The sequence below is a fragment of the Notolabrus celidotus genome, chromosome 23 (assembly GCF_009762535.1).
Source record: "Notolabrus celidotus isolate fNotCel1 chromosome 23, fNotCel1.pri, whole genome shotgun sequence".
NCBI classification, from domain to species: Eukaryota; Metazoa; Chordata; class Actinopteri; order Labriformes; family Labridae; genus Notolabrus; species Notolabrus celidotus.
This window is the reverse complement of record NC_048294.1, coordinates 19,169,422-19,187,174: the sequence shown is the minus strand read 5'-3', so window position 1 is coordinate 19,187,174 and position 17,753 is coordinate 19,169,422. Positions and strand designations below refer to the sequence as shown.

Genomic DNA, 17,753 nt, shown 5'->3' with positions numbered 1-17,753 from the left:
GTGTGTGTGTGTGTGTGTGTGTGTGTGTGTGTGTGTGTGTGTGTGTGTAAGTCTCCATGCGTGCTGAGAGGTGTGTGCAGGTTGGCTGCTGTTTTGACAGGCGTGCCTTGAATACCAGCCTTTTTCTGGGAAGAGGGAAACATGCTGAATTGAAACAGGCTGGCTCGAGCATGCACACACTCATTCCTCTTTCTGTAGCTGCACAGGCAAAACAAACAGAGGGCCTCGGTGCGGGGAAGTAAGTCCACTCTGCTGACCTGTTAAGCTCGCTGAGGCTGTGGAGACGATGCTTTCGGATATTAGATCTCATTAAAGCATCTGCAGGCTGAGTGTTTAGTTTTCATGACCCACATCTTTACTGTTTGGTTCAGTCTCAGCTCCTTACATGGACTGTAGAAGCTTTGAGGTAAACCCAGATTATGTTTTACCTTCTTTAAATCATGCAACTCTTTTTTCTTGCAAGAAAAGGTAGTGATAAACGTGTGTCCATTTGTTGGCTCACTGCTCACCTGCATGGATAAGTGCAATAACAGAACTCCCTCCTTATGCTCTCTTTAATGGTAAAATGCAAACAGGAGCATTATTGCCAGCATTTGACCACAACTGTCATCTGCTCAGGTACCTGTTTACCTGTTTGCTCATGCAACTTCAGTTTAATTAATAGTTTTCAGTCACGTGACCACTTCAGAAGTCTGGAGGGCAAAAAAGATTGTCGTAAAATGACGGCTTCCATTCATACTGACGTGTAAAACCGTCTCTCCCGGGCCAAAGTTCACGGTCAAGCCTCAACACTAAGTAGGAACCTTCTCCTTACCTTACCTCAGACCACTTTATCACCAGACTGTCCAGATAAAAGCGTCTGGCTGTGAAAACAGCGACACTATTACTAAGCTAGTGTTAGCTGGTTTGCGAGCGGTGTTGACAAGTTAGCGCTGGAGTTGGTTGCATCGGTCCACGCACACCGACCATGTCAGGAGTACTGCATTGACTGAACATACTATAATTAAATACTTTACTTCAACTTACTCTTAATGAAATGTTCAAAGCTCAAAGACGTGTTGACTTTGATCCTTGTTTTGTTATAGAATCAATCCACATCTCCTCCTCTTAGGTTTTTGAAGTGGGGTTGTGTGAGTGTTATGTCACTAGTAGTTGTACCAGCCATAACGGGTGCCACTCAGCTTGGCCCCTTTAATGAGAAACTGCAGTATGAAACAGCACGCAAGTTAGGCAACAATCCCTCTAGACCTTTAGAAATCAAGATGTACCAGCAGATCACAAACTATGTGGCTAGTACAATTACTAGTGACATAAAACTCATACAACCCCACTTCAAAAACAATGAAATGTCCCTTTAAGACGCAGAACCGGGGCTTGCCTCCTTGTCATATAACTGAAAAACAACTGTCTGGCATTTCCTAAAAGTTTTTAAACACGTAGTTGGCAGCAGAGTCCACTCATTTCCCCGTAGCAGTAAGAAGTCTTTATTGCCCTCCAGGGGGGGGCGGGTCCATAAGTGTGTGAAGTCACATGAAAACTATGAATTGCACAAAAACAACTAGAAATGACTTTTTATTGCTTGTGAGATCAACTGTTTCACACAATGGGGAAATGATGTCAACCTCTGCACCAATAATGTGTTGTCCTCTTATGATACATGGTCAAAACAGCAACAGTTGATTGACACAGGCGTCCAGTGTGGTTGTAGCTTGTGCATATGGAGGCAAGTTCAAAACCATTAAAGATGCAGCTGACAGACCTTTTTTTTTACCTGGATATTTGGAAGAGTCTAACTAGAGCAGTGCTACACATCGGCAGGTGATACTCCTTTAGAGAAGATTGGATATTAAACTCTGTGAGAGGCACATACTGTGGAGATCTACATATGAAGGATTGCTTTGCTCCATGTCTGCTGGACGTATGCCATCACACAGTGATCAAACGTCCATCTTGTGTCTACATCTACGGCCCCCAAGTGACCAAAACTATTCATAAAAGCTTCTTCAAAGACAAATAAACTTCCATGCAATGAAATGTCTTTGGAGATGTCTCTGGTCTTCTCTGTTTCTTGTCTTTGTAGGTTATGTTATGTGCCATTTTGCCTTTTTTGGAAAGGCAACTGAAGGAAAGCAGGAGATGTTGGGAGGAGAGAGGGGAGCAAAGGGTCATGGCTGGGAGTCGATTCCAGCAGCTATTGCGATAAGGCCTACAGCCTCTGTATGCTGGATGCGTGCGTTAGCTGCTCCACCAGCACTCCTTCTGGTCTCTGTTTACTCACAGGATTCTGGGTTGATATGAAGGGCTATTAAAGTAGGCCTGCTTTCTTTTTGTGGTTAATTTTAATCCAGAGCCAGGCCGACGTCTCTCATTATCTGCAATAATTTCTGTTTTGACGATGTGCAGAGTGACAGTTCGGCTACTTATGAAGCATGCTGGGTAATTATGAGGATGTTCCAGATGATGTCAGACGCACAGGAGGGTCGATGAATAGAGGCATGCTCTCCTCCCCCAGGGTCCCATCATAGCTCTCTGATACACCCTTTCAGGAGCCTCATTTGTCCACACAGATGTCAATAAAACAGTCAACAAATGTTCTGTTTTGAAGACTCTTTACAAACAGAGCAGGTCTAGACCGTACTCTATGTTCTATTATTAACAAAGACCCAACATCAGGACAGGATAAAATCCAGTCCCATCTTACAGACAGGACTCAGTATGATCTCATCTTAATCCACTATGAGCAGAGCACTTTGCAGCATTTAGCAAGTTACAGTGGCAAGGACAAACTTCCTTTAACAGGCAGAAACCTCCAGCAGGACCAGACTCATGTTAGACACACATCTGCTGAGACCATGTTGGAGAGAGGAATAGAGGGAGATGAAGAGAGAGAGAGATGATAGTCCGGGAGACAGATATTAGTAGTTGTAGCAGCTGGAGTCTGGAACGTCCACAGCAGCAGAGATCCAGAGGAACCTACGAGACAAGGGAGCTCAGGGTCTCCAGAAAGGTCTATGGTTAGTAACTTTAATGGGACAGGAAGAGTTAAAGTAAGAGAGGGGCAGAGAGAGGAGAGAGAGGTAAAGACAGGATCCCAGTGTGCCATTCCCCGGACAGTCTACGCTTATAACAGCATAACTAAGACCTTGTCCAAGCCTGAGCCAGCTCTAATTATAAGCTTTATCAAAAAGGAAAGTTTGAAGCCTACTCTCGTAGAGAGGGTGTCTGCCTCCTGGACCCTGACTGGTAGATGATTCCAAAGGAGAGATGCCTGATAACTGAAGGCTCTACCTCCCATACGACTTTTAGAAACTTTAGGTACGAGGAGCAGGCCTGCATGTGGCAATATGGCACTTATAGGTCAGAAGAAGGATTTTGAATTTGAGTCTAGGTTTCATGGGGAGCCAGAGTAGAGAAGCTAACACGGTAGAGATGTGCTGTCTCTTTCTAGTTCTAGTCAGTACTCAAGCTGCACGATTTTGGACCAGCTGAAGAGTCTTTAGAGACGTATTAGTGATAAAAGACCCCAAGATATGCAGAAATGTTTTAAAGTAATATCACAGTTGAGTTGAAGTAACTCAGTGTTGATATTTTAAAGATGTTGGATGTTTGACGGTTAAAAAAGTAATGTGTGAACAGACTTAAGAGACGAGGAGGTGAAGACGAAGAGGAGATATCTCACGAGGAGGAAGAGTGTTATTGTTTCAGATTGAAAACATGGATTATTCATTGCTTGCTTTGGTTGAACCCTGACAGTGTGTGACTGAATGTGTGTGTGTGTGTGTGTGTGTGTGTGTGTGTGTGTGTGTGTGTGTGTGTGTGTGTGTGTGTGTGTGTGTGCTCAGCAGGGTGTCTGAATAACATGACAGGTTGATGGCTGACTGGAGCAGAGCCGGGTCCAAGTTATTACAGTATCTCAATCTCTATTAGATTTAATCTCAGTCAGGGGGCCAAACACTGATGTCACTGTTGACTTTATACAGCAGAGCTGAGCCAACATCACACACACACTGCAGCAGAGGAGTGTGTGTGTGTGTGTGTGTGTGTGTGTGTGTGTGTGTGTGTGTGTGTATGTGTTTGTGCGTGCATGTGTGTGTGTGTGTGTGTGTGTGTGTGTGTGTGTGTGTGTGTGTGTGTGTGTGTGTGTGTGTGGGTGAGACGTAAATGAAGTATGAGAGTTACAACACAGATGCTTTTTCATCTGTCCTGTCATCGCTCATCATTTCAACACACACACTCAGCACACACTCCATCTGCCTGGTCATATCTCACCCTGATAACAGTCTCTGCAGAGATCCTCCCTCCGGACCGCTCCTCTACGATCCGCTGAGTTCAGGGTCATCCGGCCCGCACGCCGCCTCACGCTGCAGGACAATGAGCAGAGCTTTGAGGAATGCCACCTTTCTCCTGCCCATAAAAACACCCGACCTGGCCCAACCTGCATCTCGTGGTTTGATCAGTGTTTACAGATTCTACATCTTCAGGGTCAGCTTGGGAAGTGTTCTGGTTTCCGTTTCCGAGGAGTGTTGACCAGTCACGTATCAGCACACTTTGGTGTCTGCAGGAAAAACAGTCTGTGTGCAGAGCAACACACGCACATTATGACATCCTGGCTTCTATTGTTTGTAATCAGACGGTGATTTATTCCTCTCCTTAAACAGATATCGTCTTGCAAGTGCTGCTGACAAAGAGCTCTAGATCAAAACTTTAAACTTGAGTGGTGCTGTGTTGTGAAAGGCCAATCAGAGGCTACGTTTGTTGACTACCTTTAATGCATCGGACAAGACCGACCTGACCTCGGCTAAACAAACAACTAGGGATGGGCAATGATTTTCGATTATATTTGTTCACTTAGTAAAAACCGAGGAGTTATTGCGAATATTTTCTCATTTTAAAAGTACAATTTTTCATCGAGAAGAAAACATTAGCAACAGTCACAGTGATTTTCTCAGTTTCTGAATCTCACACTACTACACATGTATTCCCAGAGACTGAGCATGGCTGTAAAATGTAAAACACACACGCCACGCTGCGTCACAGAACACTGACCTTTTCTGTTTACTAACCTTCATTATGATGGTGTTATTTCAGCACACTTCAGACTTGCATTGTTCGTCTTTAATGAGATGCGGTCGCCTACTCAGGGAGATGTAAGGGTCAAAAATCAGGGAAAAGGAAGTCCTGACTGGGAGGCATTGAACACATCAGCTACACCAGAAGTACTCTGGAGTTGTTCTCTGTTTTCTCATTCATATCTTGCATGCAATGATTGGTGATGGGCCCTGAGACCTTATTTAACCTCACTCAACATTTTACCCAGTCCTTTAAGTCTTTGTAAAAGCTCTCAGAGTTCTAAACTAGCATGACCAAGTGTTAGCCTCTGCTCCTCCTGCAGGATCAGGATTCCTGATGCGTCCCCTTGCTTCTTCTTTTATTACCAGGGTAAAAATAAAATGATATAACATGCTCGTGGTCACTTTTACTCATCAAAATCACAACATACAACAAAAAAAAATACAGCCTTACAGGTCTAATGTCCTCGCCAAAAATGAACAAGCACTAAACGCTCTCATTCTTTCAGGACTTTGTTAGTTACAGGATCATTATGTAGACCATCCCGAAGGGAAACACTCTGACACAGCCTCTGACTTTCTGCTGGAGCTGAAAGGTGAAGCAGGACATTATTCTTCCTCTCTGCACTCCTCCCTCCCTCTGTCTCGTGTTCCTCTCTGAAAAAATGAGGAAAAACCGAAAAACACAGCAATGAGCAGCCTCGCTCTGACTTCCCGCCCTCCCTTTCCCCTCCTCTTATTCCTCCTCCTCCCCTGGTGGCAGATGGGATATTGAACTCAGACTGGCTCTTGCCCCTGGGGATGGGGAGGGAGGGGGAATCAGCAGCTTATGGTAATGGAGTGTAATTAGGAAAGCTTGCCTCTTTCTGTCCTCAGTTTGTGGTGAGGTGCAACCAACCCCGGTTCAGAGCAATCGGACGAGTTTTGAGGTCACAAGGTTTGACTTTATCTTGATGGAGAGAGTTTGGAATAGTTTAAAGATGCAGGATCTGCAGCATTGCCACTAAAACTTAAAATAGGTGCCTCAGGTTTTGTTATAATAAGTAATAAATGTGTTGGGATGGACTCGAGGTGATGAAATACTTAAAACTCTGTTTTATTTACTTTAAACTTTGTGAATAAACAGAATAAAAGACATTAAAACCAGAGTTCTTCAATCCTGTGCAGCTCTTTGGCATTTTTAAATGATATTCACATGTGGAGGAAAATGTTGCGTTCAGGGACACTCAGTCATTTGTGTATTCATGAGCGTAAAAGTAGATCATGTATTTTTTTGAATGAATATTAGGAAAAAAATGCAGAAAAATGTTAAATTAATTTATCAGATTTACTGTTACCAAAATATTTTCCACAAATAAAGTGTACTTGTACATCGGAGAATAACACAGAATAAACAAATATTTATGACAGAATCTCCGTAATTAGGAGGGTTATTGTCGACAGTGTGCTACAGTCTGATTGATTAATAAAACATTAAACAGCGTCTTATTACAGCTCTGTTTTTATGCTGTCATGCTAACTTTGAATGGATTTTGTTAAAGCTGTAGCATTAGAATTGCTAATAACAAAGTTCGTAATTTAGCATAATTTGTTTTGGTGTCAAGGTGCATAAAAGTAAACAATACATTGAAGAAAATATTAAAACAGTTAACAGCACTGCATTGTCTGTGCAGAATCGTAAATAAATGAAATAAAGATACGAAATAATGTAGTAAAAATATGTACAATTAATCTACATTAATATGTAAAGTAAATCTAAGTATCATTTACGTCTTTATTGCACCACATTCACGTTTTAGCCTTTAGTTTAATGTGTTACCGAAATTCAGGGCTTTATTTCCGATGGTCCTCAAACACATCTAAAGTATCCATGCAGGCAGTTTGCTGGAGAGAGAGCGGGGAGGATAGAGAGACGTTTAGCGGAGCAGAGGGGTGGAGCAGAGGAGCAGCGAAAGGAAGGAGGAGGAGGAGTAGAAGGATCTGAAGAAAAAGTTTGAAAGGAGACTTTTCAGTGGCCGGCCCGGTGCAAAAGAAGGAGTAAGAGGAGGCTGAAATTGAAGACACACACGGTGTTGAAGTTTGTGTTTGAGCGTGGATTTTACGCGTCTTGGTGCCGGGGAGCCGCTGGGCACGCGCCTGCTCCTGTGTGTCTGTGGGTGGATTAGATGCGTTTGACTTCACGATGAGGAGCGACCCTGTTCTGTTCACTTCCAGCAGGGGTGAGTGACTCCACACACCAGGAAAATCCCTGACCCGCACTCAAATAGTCTCCTTGGAGTTTCTCCTGACCTTTTTATTCCACCTTTCCTCCTCTCAGTCCACCTCTCCACCTCTCAGTCCACCTTTCCTCCTCTCAGTCCAAATCAAACTGACTAACTGCGGCTTTAATGAGCCGCGAGCATCTGAAGAGGGAGTCTGCAGCCAGTGACCGTTTCGAGTCCCACCTCGATCACTCAGCTGAAAGCACATTTCTGCTCTGGTTTGATATACATGCAGCCTTCAGGAGGAGAGCTTGTTTTCACATTGATTAATTTAGTGAAGACATTTAATTAATTCAATTCAAATCTTAATGTATGAATCCGACAAATATCATCTATCCTGTTTAATTAGAATTTGACTTGGAGCAAGAATAGGTTATTGCTTTTTAGTCCCGCATCACTCAAAACACTCGTGCATTTACGCACGCGCACCCCGCCTCCCCACGCGCTGAAAATGTATGCCTGGAGGTTGCACCTTTTTAAAGAGCACATACTCTCACAATGAATATCGCGCCACTGGCAATACGTTTATACAAAGTAATTTCATGTATTTTACCAAGTAGTTGTTTATATATTTGCCACAGTTTGCTTGGATCAGCAGCTATAGCATTTCCTATCGCGCACGTTCCTTTGCGCAACTCCCAGATGATGCGTTGTCAACAGAGTGATCAAGAGACACATTCGTCAGTTTATGTTTAGAAAGTTGAAAAGTTTCAAAAAGTCCTGTTTATAAAATGTTGGCCCTCACAGGATGGGAGGGGGTGAGAGAGAGAGAGAGAGAGGGAGAGAGAGGGAGGAGACACTGTGGAGAGACAGTTGGCTCTTGACAGTGTCATTAGGGTTGTGGTTGGTTGTCAATGTCTGCAAGATGAACTTCACGCCAAACTCTGTTCAATTATCTGGCAATTTAATGTGGCTTTACTTAATGCTTCAATTCATACCTCGTAAAAATGGAGCATGCATCACTTTGGGTCCTGGTTTTAGACAGTTAAGATACTGACATTATTTATGAACTATGCAGTCTGTGTATCTCTGAAAGGGTAATCCTGGTGTTGCTTTTTTTCTGTACTTAGTGTAGCAGCCACAAAACTGACTGTAAGCACTGCAACACAAAGAAGAATAAATGAAATGTGCTGGATTTAACTACAGTCATGAGAAGTGCTTGTTTTTGACACTTACAGGTTTATATTGTTAATCGTGGAGGATCCCTGCAGATAGAGCTGGGCGTTATTACAAAAGATGTCACGATAAAATTGTTCATATAAGTCGATATCGGTAATTATCACGTTAAAAATCAAATAATTGTTTCAATAGTTAACGCAGAGTCAGCACAGTGTTAGACTAACGACTCTGCTTTGAGCTGGTAGGTTTAGCATTTTCTTGAGCGTCGTCATCGCTTGTTTCGTAACGCTCTGTTTACATTCCACTCCAAAGGTCTTTAAGCCCACTTACCTCTCACCCTGCGACATGATTGGCTGTTCAATATCATCTTCTTCTTCTGTTAATGTTGGGTGGCAACTAGCGTTTAAGACACATCAGTGCCCCCTCCCTATCTAGTGGTTGGTGGGTGTAATTACAGGTACATATCAAAGTTTTATCAAACATTTGTTTTATTTATGTATTTATTGAGAAAAGTTATATCACAATAATTATGGTTATCGAGTTGTCGCCCAGCCCTACCTGCAGACACGATACCTTTAAGTTGACTCTTTTCACCTCCATTGACAGGAGGAAGTCCTTGCTGGTGCAACGTGGTCGGGTTTTTTCGTCATTGTTATGGAAAAATATTGTGTTGGATCTGGACCAGCTATTTACAACACCCAAGTCTCACAATAACACACACACTAAGAAGAAATTTAAATAGAAACTTCTCTGTTATGTGAATTAAAATGACTATTTTTGTCGATGTACTTTGGCTGTTTTGAACTAGCATGTAGCTGACAGCTGTTTCGGGTTAAATAAAAGATCATGTCTTTATACAAGTGATGTCAGACACGTCCTTATTCAGATCAGAGGCCTTCAGGGACTAAATCAAAAAGTTCTAAGTAGACAAACTTTAATATTACGATCATGTTTCAGCCATTGCAGCCAGTTGCACAGCTGCTTGCTGAACCTCCCAGTCTTTAACATCCAAAATCTGTACAAATGACAAACATTTTCAGGGCACGCTGTGAAGTCGACCCCTCATTAAAAGATTGTAGATATGTCTCCAGCAAGGACTGTTGCAATGAAACAACAGAAAAAGCAGCTTTGGAACGACTGTATGATTCATGCATCTAAGAAGGATTCCTCTTCACCTCCACTGACCCCTCTGTGAATGTTCTTTCAGGACTTCCAGTGGTCCTAACCTTTATCCTGACATAGCTTCACTCCCGTATGACTAACTGTGTAGCAGCTCACCTTAAAAGCACGCAGCTAATGCTAAATCTTTCATTTTTCATAAAGCCTTTTCATCGTCAGCTCTTTGACGCAGCCAGCTGTTATGTAACGTGATTCATTGTTTTCTGGCATTGTTACCTTCAAAACAAGCCTGCTTTTTATTACCTCTTCGTTGCTAGACAACAGGGCTGGATACATAAACAACACATTATCTCGCATGCTTCACTGAAACATAAAAAAAGGATTAGAGGGGCTCTTAAAATGACTGCCAATAATGCTGAGAAGCTCTGCTGTTAGCTTCTGCGTTGCAGAGCTGCAGCTGCCAATGCCCCGTCAGATGTTACACAGTCCAGGTCAACACGGGGGTAACTCCACGCTGCAGCCAGAGGTTTCCCAACATGATCCTGGAATGACAACACAAATGCTCCATATCTCCAGTGTCTCCTTCGTGTAGCAGTGAATGGAGTCCTACAATAACAGGAGCTCTGCTAGCAGCTGCAGGGTATCAGGTGGCTCGGCGGTGCTGCTCAGCCTGGCATTTGCTGAGGTTCTGACAGACGGTCATTGTGTGGAGGGGTTGTGATTACATCTCAGCCGCACAAGAAAACATTGCAGATCATGTTTTGGTTTTGGATTTGGGCAAAGGTTTAAGCAGTGTGAGTTTAAGACAACCAGTATGCAGGTATGTATCAGAGGCTTGTTTGCTCAGTCTGGTATTCTTGGCTGACACATTTGCTGGAAGGTGCACAAATAGAAATAGGAGGAATAGCCGGACTGATTTTATCATGCATGCATCGGCATATCAGACGTTATTGTTTTATATGTTGATGAAGATCTGTTACATATTCTTACAGTTTACAATTATAAAGTCAATGCACGAGCAGGAATGGACCCAGTTGGCACAGGGTGACTCAAAAAAATACAAATTAGTGAGACGTTTGCATCATGTTGTGTCGTGTAGTTTATCATTCCATCTTAAGGTGACACGTCTCGTCTTGCAAACTGACCCGACAAAACGTACACTGAAACTTTTTATTGTGATGGTAGGCCTGAATTGCAGTTCATATGTTGTGTTTAAGCTGTATTGATCCACCTGCCACTGGCTGGGGCTGTAGCTTCAGTCAAAGGCTTGATGTTCTGCAGCTCTACTACCTGGATGTAAAGGAGCTCAGGTAACAGATGTCATTTGGTGGTGAGGCGTGGTTTGTCAGTATGTTGATCTAGTAAATGGAGATAAAGTTGTATGTAGGCTGTGTCTGGTTAAACAGACATATAACCACTCCACCAGAGCAATGAGGAACCAGTACAGGCATGAGGACGCTAACCTGCAAGGAGGACTGAAGGCTGCTGGAGCTAGCTCTGCTTACTGTAGACACACTCTGCAAACCAGTTTAGATTACCCGACAGACTTGAGATTTGTGGAGCGTCCCTATCTGCATCATGATATTGTGGTGTTGATGCCTGATTATGACTTGATTTTATGAGGCTGAATTACAGCGAGATAAGTTTGATTTTGTACTCATAATAATGTATTATTCAGATTTTAGTTCACTCTAAACTTGCCAAATACAGTGGAGCTGCCACTTACAGTTGGGGACAGGTGCACAGGCGCTCTAAGGCAGGTAGTTGGTGACATTTTGAGGGTTTCTGGTACAGATCAAGCGGCAACCTCCGACAGCGACAATTGAAGCCAATGCGGAAGTGTTAAATACTGCAGTTTCTCGAGTGTCCACTTGAGGCTGGCTCCGGAAGTACCGGAAAACTCATACACATAAGTTCAAAAAAGCTGATCTTTACAGCAGAAATTAACATGTTTACATCATGGTACAGAGTTTTGTCTGGATAGCTCATTTCTCAATCGGCACACACTGTAAGGGGGGTGAATTTTTCTATAACGCAGCAATTTTGAAGATATTAAGACTACGCGTTTTGCATTATAAGAGGCACAGCTGACTTGACTGACAGGCGGGAAACCTGTAGCTGTTGGCGAGGAGGCTCAAAGCTCGCCTCTTTACCTCACACTAGCTGGACAGCAGTTATGTTGAGTTCAGCATTTCCAAAATGTCTCCCGCCGACAATTGGCTTCAAAACAGCGCTTCCGAAACAGATGAATGACGTCACGGATACTACGTCCATTATTTATACAGTCTATGGTACAGACCCAATCTGCGACAAGTCCGACCTAGCTATGCGCTGTGAAGTGAAGTTAATCCACAGCTCTTGGAGAAGATGAAGAACATTTAGTGAGCTGTGTGCACCTTCTGATGGTGTTATGCATTCAGACACACTTAAGTTTGATTTTCCAGAGAGTCTTGAAATAGTCATGACGCAAGCTCAACTAACACAGTTACACACAAATGTAGTCCTGGGATGCATGATACCTGTGTTTGCAACGTGTCCCTCCTGAATTCAGAATAAATCCCTCATTACTTTTATTGTAATTAATGTGAGGGTAACTGACAGTTAGCCTGAATATGAAATTGATGTTTGTTGTACGCCCCTACACAAACGACCCCGTGCTGAATGTGCAGGGTAAACAAGGAGAAGTCGTGCTTTGCTTTTTTGTGGGAACAGCAAAAGAAGACCATTTTGTGCAGGTCTGTGGGAACCTGACTCACTTTCCCTCCTGTTATTGACTCTGGCTGATGTTGGCAACACATCCAGCTGTTATTGCAAGTCGAGGATCCTTTCAGCAGTTCCTTTGCTAAAGGCCTCTCCCACTTATGGGGTGCCATGGTTTTGGGGCAAAATTGGCACAAGTGTTTAAGTGTTTATTACCTTCTTTTATCGCAGCTTTCCACACGGAAACCTTGAGTCTACGGGTAATTAATTGGGGTGTGTGTGATGTGGGCAGAATGGGTACATGGTGTCACCGTTCTGGCCCACTTCTCCCATTTGGTCCTGCTTTAGAGTTAGGGTCTGCCTGATTCCTGAAGCCTGTGCACCATGATAGCAGTTTAAAAGCTTTCATATGTCAGGCATGCGGGTCCCCCTCCTCCTCCTCTTTTGGTGGTGGTTTGGTGGATGGATCCCAGAAGCGGAGAGTAGAGATGAGGAGAAATGAGTTTGTAATCTCTCCTCCTTCCCTCCAAAGCCGGCCTGTCAGTAAGCTGGCATGAGGGAACAGAGACTTTAATTTTGGGGCCGACTAATCATAGCCCTCACTGCCTTCCCTCTCTGTCAATATCCATCTGGAAAAACACAGGAGAAGGATTTGAGCTCGTGCATATTATAGAAGAGCCTCCCTCGTGCCAAATAGGACAGTTTCATATGGATTTAACACAACTGGCAACCAGCCTACTGATCCCACATCATCACCCAAGCATTCACATTTGGACTCCTGCCTGGAAACGTAAAGCTAACAGTTGAAATGTGTTCTGATGTGTTCTTGGTGTTGATGGTTACCTTGGTCATTTGTGACCATTAGGAGAAGATAATTTCTGATCAGCCTCAGCAGGCGTCTTTAACAGGATTATTGATAGAATAGGATGAGCTTGTTAGGTGTATGTCTGTCTGTGGACTAATCTTCTGTGATTACAGGACCAAAGCTTCAGATTGCTTTGGGGGTTCACACAGCAGGGGGTGTGTTGGATTGAAGGAGGTCTTCTGTTAGGAAAAACAACAACAAAGGAGTCGGTTAATACGTCTGCATGGTGTTCTGACTTGAGTTTGGATCTGTCATTCATCCAAAAATGCTTGCACTCACTCAGATTCTCACATGGGTGTGTCTAGTGTTGGGGGTGTTCACTGTGTGGTACTCTTGGCAGGATGTAATGGGTGTTGACAGATGAAAAGGCTTTGAGCTGTCAGTCACGGTCAGACTTCTTTAGCATCTAAAGATGAGATGCAGCTGGCATGAAATCAGAAAACAGAAGACATTTCTGCTCCGTCAGTACTGAGACTGACTCGTATCTGCAGATCTCAGGCTTTCCCATGAGTGTAAATACTTTCAAATGTTGCATGCATTGCTTTGCAACTCACCAAAATCAGGATCATCACGTTATTCCTAATTAGATGGAACTTTTGGTATCTGATTCTCCAGCATTATGATCTCTACTACAGAGTCATGTCTGTTTTTAATGCAGACTTCCACTACAGAGCCAGGTCTTTTTTTGCAGTGACTTCCACTACAGAGTCATGTCTGTTTTTAATGCAGTGCCTGAGGGCCTGAAGATCAGGGCCAATCCAGTGTTGGTTTTGGTCCTTGTCCCTTTTATACAGAGGTGTCTCCAGAATCTCTGAATCTTTTAATGACATTATGTATAGTAGATGATGAAATCCACTAACTCTTTGTCATGTTACTTTGAGGAACATTATTCTGAATCTGTTGAACTATTTGCTCACACGGTCTCTCACAAAGTGATGAACCTTTCCTCTCTTTCCTCTGGAGTGTCCTTTTTATACCCAGTCATGTGACTAACCTGTTGACCTCACCGTTCCTCCTCTACTCTGATAATCCGGTGCACACAGCGCTGCAGCAGCCACATTGGTAAACAGAGCTGTCAATCATGGTGTTATAACAGTTTTCGTAGCATCAAATAAGCACCAAAACTAAACAAGTCAAATAAATGAACACTGTGACATAACTCAGCTGGATGAGAACAAACTATAATGACAGAAAGAGGATGAACAGATGATGTCATGATGTCAGAGTGAAACTTTCATGACCTCACTAATTGAAAAGTTCTGTTCGCTCACTTCTCACACCCTGTCAGCCTCCATTCCCAGTCCAATCAAGGAAACCACATTCCCACCATTCCCACCAGAAGATCCAATCCCACAGCTGAAGTGTCTTTACGGTTCGATCCTCCCCTTCACCCCGTCTTCTGTTCGGCCTGAGGTTTGATCAGAGCACCCTTTAATTATCTTTTAAAAGAGATACCAAAGAGGAATCATCTCTCTCCACAAATACTGTCTTTAGCTGGCTGTTTGACAAGCCCTCTTTCTCTCTCCTGCTGTGTCTCATATCTTCTGTAAACCTCCATCAGCACGGCCCTATCCCTTCATCTTTAACCCCTCTTGTCTTCAAATCAGGGTTCTGCAGATGTGTATTTGCGGTCAGAGAAACATCTGCTGGTACGGTAAACCACCTGTACAGTTCGATAGGAATCAGCCGCGCTCTGTGATGATCGCTTGGCATGCCTTGATGGAACGAAGAAAGCACACAAACCTCATAATTACAGACCTGACACACAAGGGGAGAGCGAGACAGCCAGTCTTTCATCATAAACTAATGCAGCATCGCCGGGTCTGTGATCTGCTCAGAACTCTCCCTCTCTCTTGGTCTTCGTCCAAGTTGAGGCTCAAACCCTGTATGAAGCATTTATAGCTGGAATTATTGCATGACTTTCACAGCTTTCTACCCACGTTCAGGCCAAATGTACCAGAATACAGGACGGGTTAAAGCTTTTTCAATTAAAGGAGAGGAATGTGAGACTATGAGGAAGAAAATTAGATCAGGAGTCTGCTACAGTAGGCGCTTATAGTAGTATCAGCTCTTGGAGGATCTTCAGATGCTTAATTTCCCTCTAATCTGCACTAATTCAAAGTTTATGAGTTACGCCGATGATATCAAGATTTATGTTTTGGGGACCAGATAGTGGATACATCCTGCTTCCTGCACGGTTTAGTGCAACAGCCTGGATTCATAAGAATAATTCAATAAGAAAGCAATGCTTCCTCACTCAGTATTCAATTAATTTACATATTGGATGGAGGTCCAGCTACCCTCAGATTAATTGGTGCAAATTTATTGGAGAAGAAAACATCTCTTGGATTTATTTTGGATTCAGAAGAGACGTGCTTTAACACAATCCATCAATCAATCTTTGTTTTTATAAAGCACGAAACCCCAACAAATGTTTCCTGAAGACTCTTTTCAAACAGAGCAGGTCTAGACCGTACTCTATGTTCTATTAGTTAAAAAAGGCCCAACATCAAGACAGGATAAGATCCAGTCCCATCTTACAGACAGGACTCAGTCTGATCTCATCTTAATCCACCATGAGCAGAGCACTTTGCAGCATTTAGGAAGTTACAGTGGCAAGGACAAACTTCCTTTAACAGGCAGAAACCTCCAGCAGGACCAGACTCATGTTAGACACACATCTGCTGAGACCGAGTTGGAGAGAGGGATAGAGGGAGATGATGACAGAGAAAGAGATGATAGTGGTGAGACTGATAGTAGTAGTTGTAGAAGCCTGAGTCTGGCCGTCTACGGCAGAGATCCAGAGGAACCTACGAGACAAGGGAGCTCAGGAACTCCAGAAAGGTCTATGGTTAGGAACTTCAATGGTACAGGGAGAGTTAAAGCAAGTGACAGGCTTCATGTTGTATTCATCTATTCAGTCCACACTCACACAACTTCAAAGTGCTGGAAACTTAGGATGCATCACTTTGCATTTACTTTAGTGTGTGTGTGTAAGTTCTTATGTAATCACGTGTGTTTTGGTGGCACGCAGGAAGCAGTAACCAAGACGATGCCTGACCGTAAGCCAACCTCAATTAACAGAAACCACAGTGTTACAGTAACACTCAGCCCACAGTGCCGTTAAAAGAGTGCTCAGCGTGGATGATCGGGTGGTTGGCCCGTTAAACATGTGGGAGGTTTTCATTTCATCTAACGTCTGAATCAGCAGGAGGGCTCTATCACCTGGAGAAGGAGTGCAGTGGCAGATGATTGAAAACAGGATTGAATGTCAGTTTTTGATGTGACGTGGCGTGCCACAGAGATGACACACGGGTTTGAAGAGGTTACGTAACTTCACCATGACAAATTGTGTCCTCTAATTATGTTCAGAAAACAACCTCCTGCTCAGGTCCTTTAGTGGACTACTGCGGCTTGTTTTTATGGAAACATGAAAAACTCCAGGAACCAAGAACATTTCCAGTATCTGTCATCTCGTCTGGGTTTATATTTGGTTTGTTAAAGGGGATTTTTGCTATTTATTAACATTTCCTTTGATTTATTTTGGAGTGTACTGCTTTAGTCACAACTTGATATGGATGAAACATCCAAATCTGATGATAAAGAGGCAGAGGTTCCAGCGGTGTGAGCTCCTCATGATCCAGTTTTTGGTGTTTTGATGCAAAATAAGTCAGTCAAGCTCTGCAGCTCTTAAGGAGACTTTGACAGAAACTTTAAGTAATATGTGCTGGCATGCTGTTGTTCCGGCATTATTCTGTCTGCAGTGATGCAGCTAACAACAATCATGCAGGGGTTCAGCTTGCCTCTGAATCTTCTTTCCTGGTGATCTGAAACGCTGACTTTGAAGCCTGGTTCAAATTTCTGCGATGAATCAATGGCTTAGCCAAGCCGTAAGTCTGCGTAGCCCCTGTACCTACGCAGAGGCCTACACCTCCTCCAAAATGTAAGTAGGCATCAAATCCAAGCGGCAACCTCCGACCGCGAGAATTGAAGCCAATGCGGAAGTGTTAAAAACTGCAGTTTCTCGAGTGTCCACTTGAGGCTGGCTCTGGAAGTACCGTAAACGACAAACACACAAATTCGATCTTTACAGTAGAAATAAACACGTTTACCGCCTGGTTCAAAAAACAAGTGTAACCTGGATAGCTCATTTCTCGACCTGCACACACTGTACAGAGGTGAATTTTTTCATAATACGGCAATTTCGAAGCCATTAAGATTATGAGTTTTCCATTATGAGAGGCACAGCTGACTTAATTGACAGACAGGGACACTGTAGCTGTTGGCTAGGAGGCTCGAAGCCCGCCTCTTTACTTCACACTAGTTTGACAGCAGTTAGGTTGACTTCAGCATTTTCAATATGGCTCCCGCCAACGATTGGCTTCAAAACAGCGCTCAGGAACAGATGGGTGTCGTCTCAGAGACTAGGTCAAATCCGGTCCGCTCGACGGCATCGTATTTCCACTTCCTTAATTGCCGTCCATCGGTCGTCCATTTCATGTCCTCCAACATCTCCTCTCTATTCTTCCCTGTAATCATTGATGTATGATAAACAGCAACATGTATCAGCTCTAAATTAACATAAGACACTCCAAGTGAAAAAGCAGCTGACGCAGCGGG

General features: G+C 43.4%; 1 protein-coding gene across 1 annotated transcript in view; it reads left to right on the top strand.

The window, feature by feature from the left end:
* Window positions 1-6,989: 6,989 nt before the first annotated feature.
* The window catches only part of afap1 (actin filament associated protein 1), a 63,820-nt gene continuing 53,056 nt past the window's right edge, over window positions 6,990-17,753 (top strand). Inside the window, exon 1 of the mRNA XM_034677293.1 lies at window positions 6,990-7,288. Within this exon, the coding sequence (XP_034533184.1) occupies window positions 7,252-7,288 (37 nt within the window). The 5' untranslated portion in view covers window positions 6,990-7,251. The remainder of the gene's footprint in view (window positions 7,289-17,753) is intronic.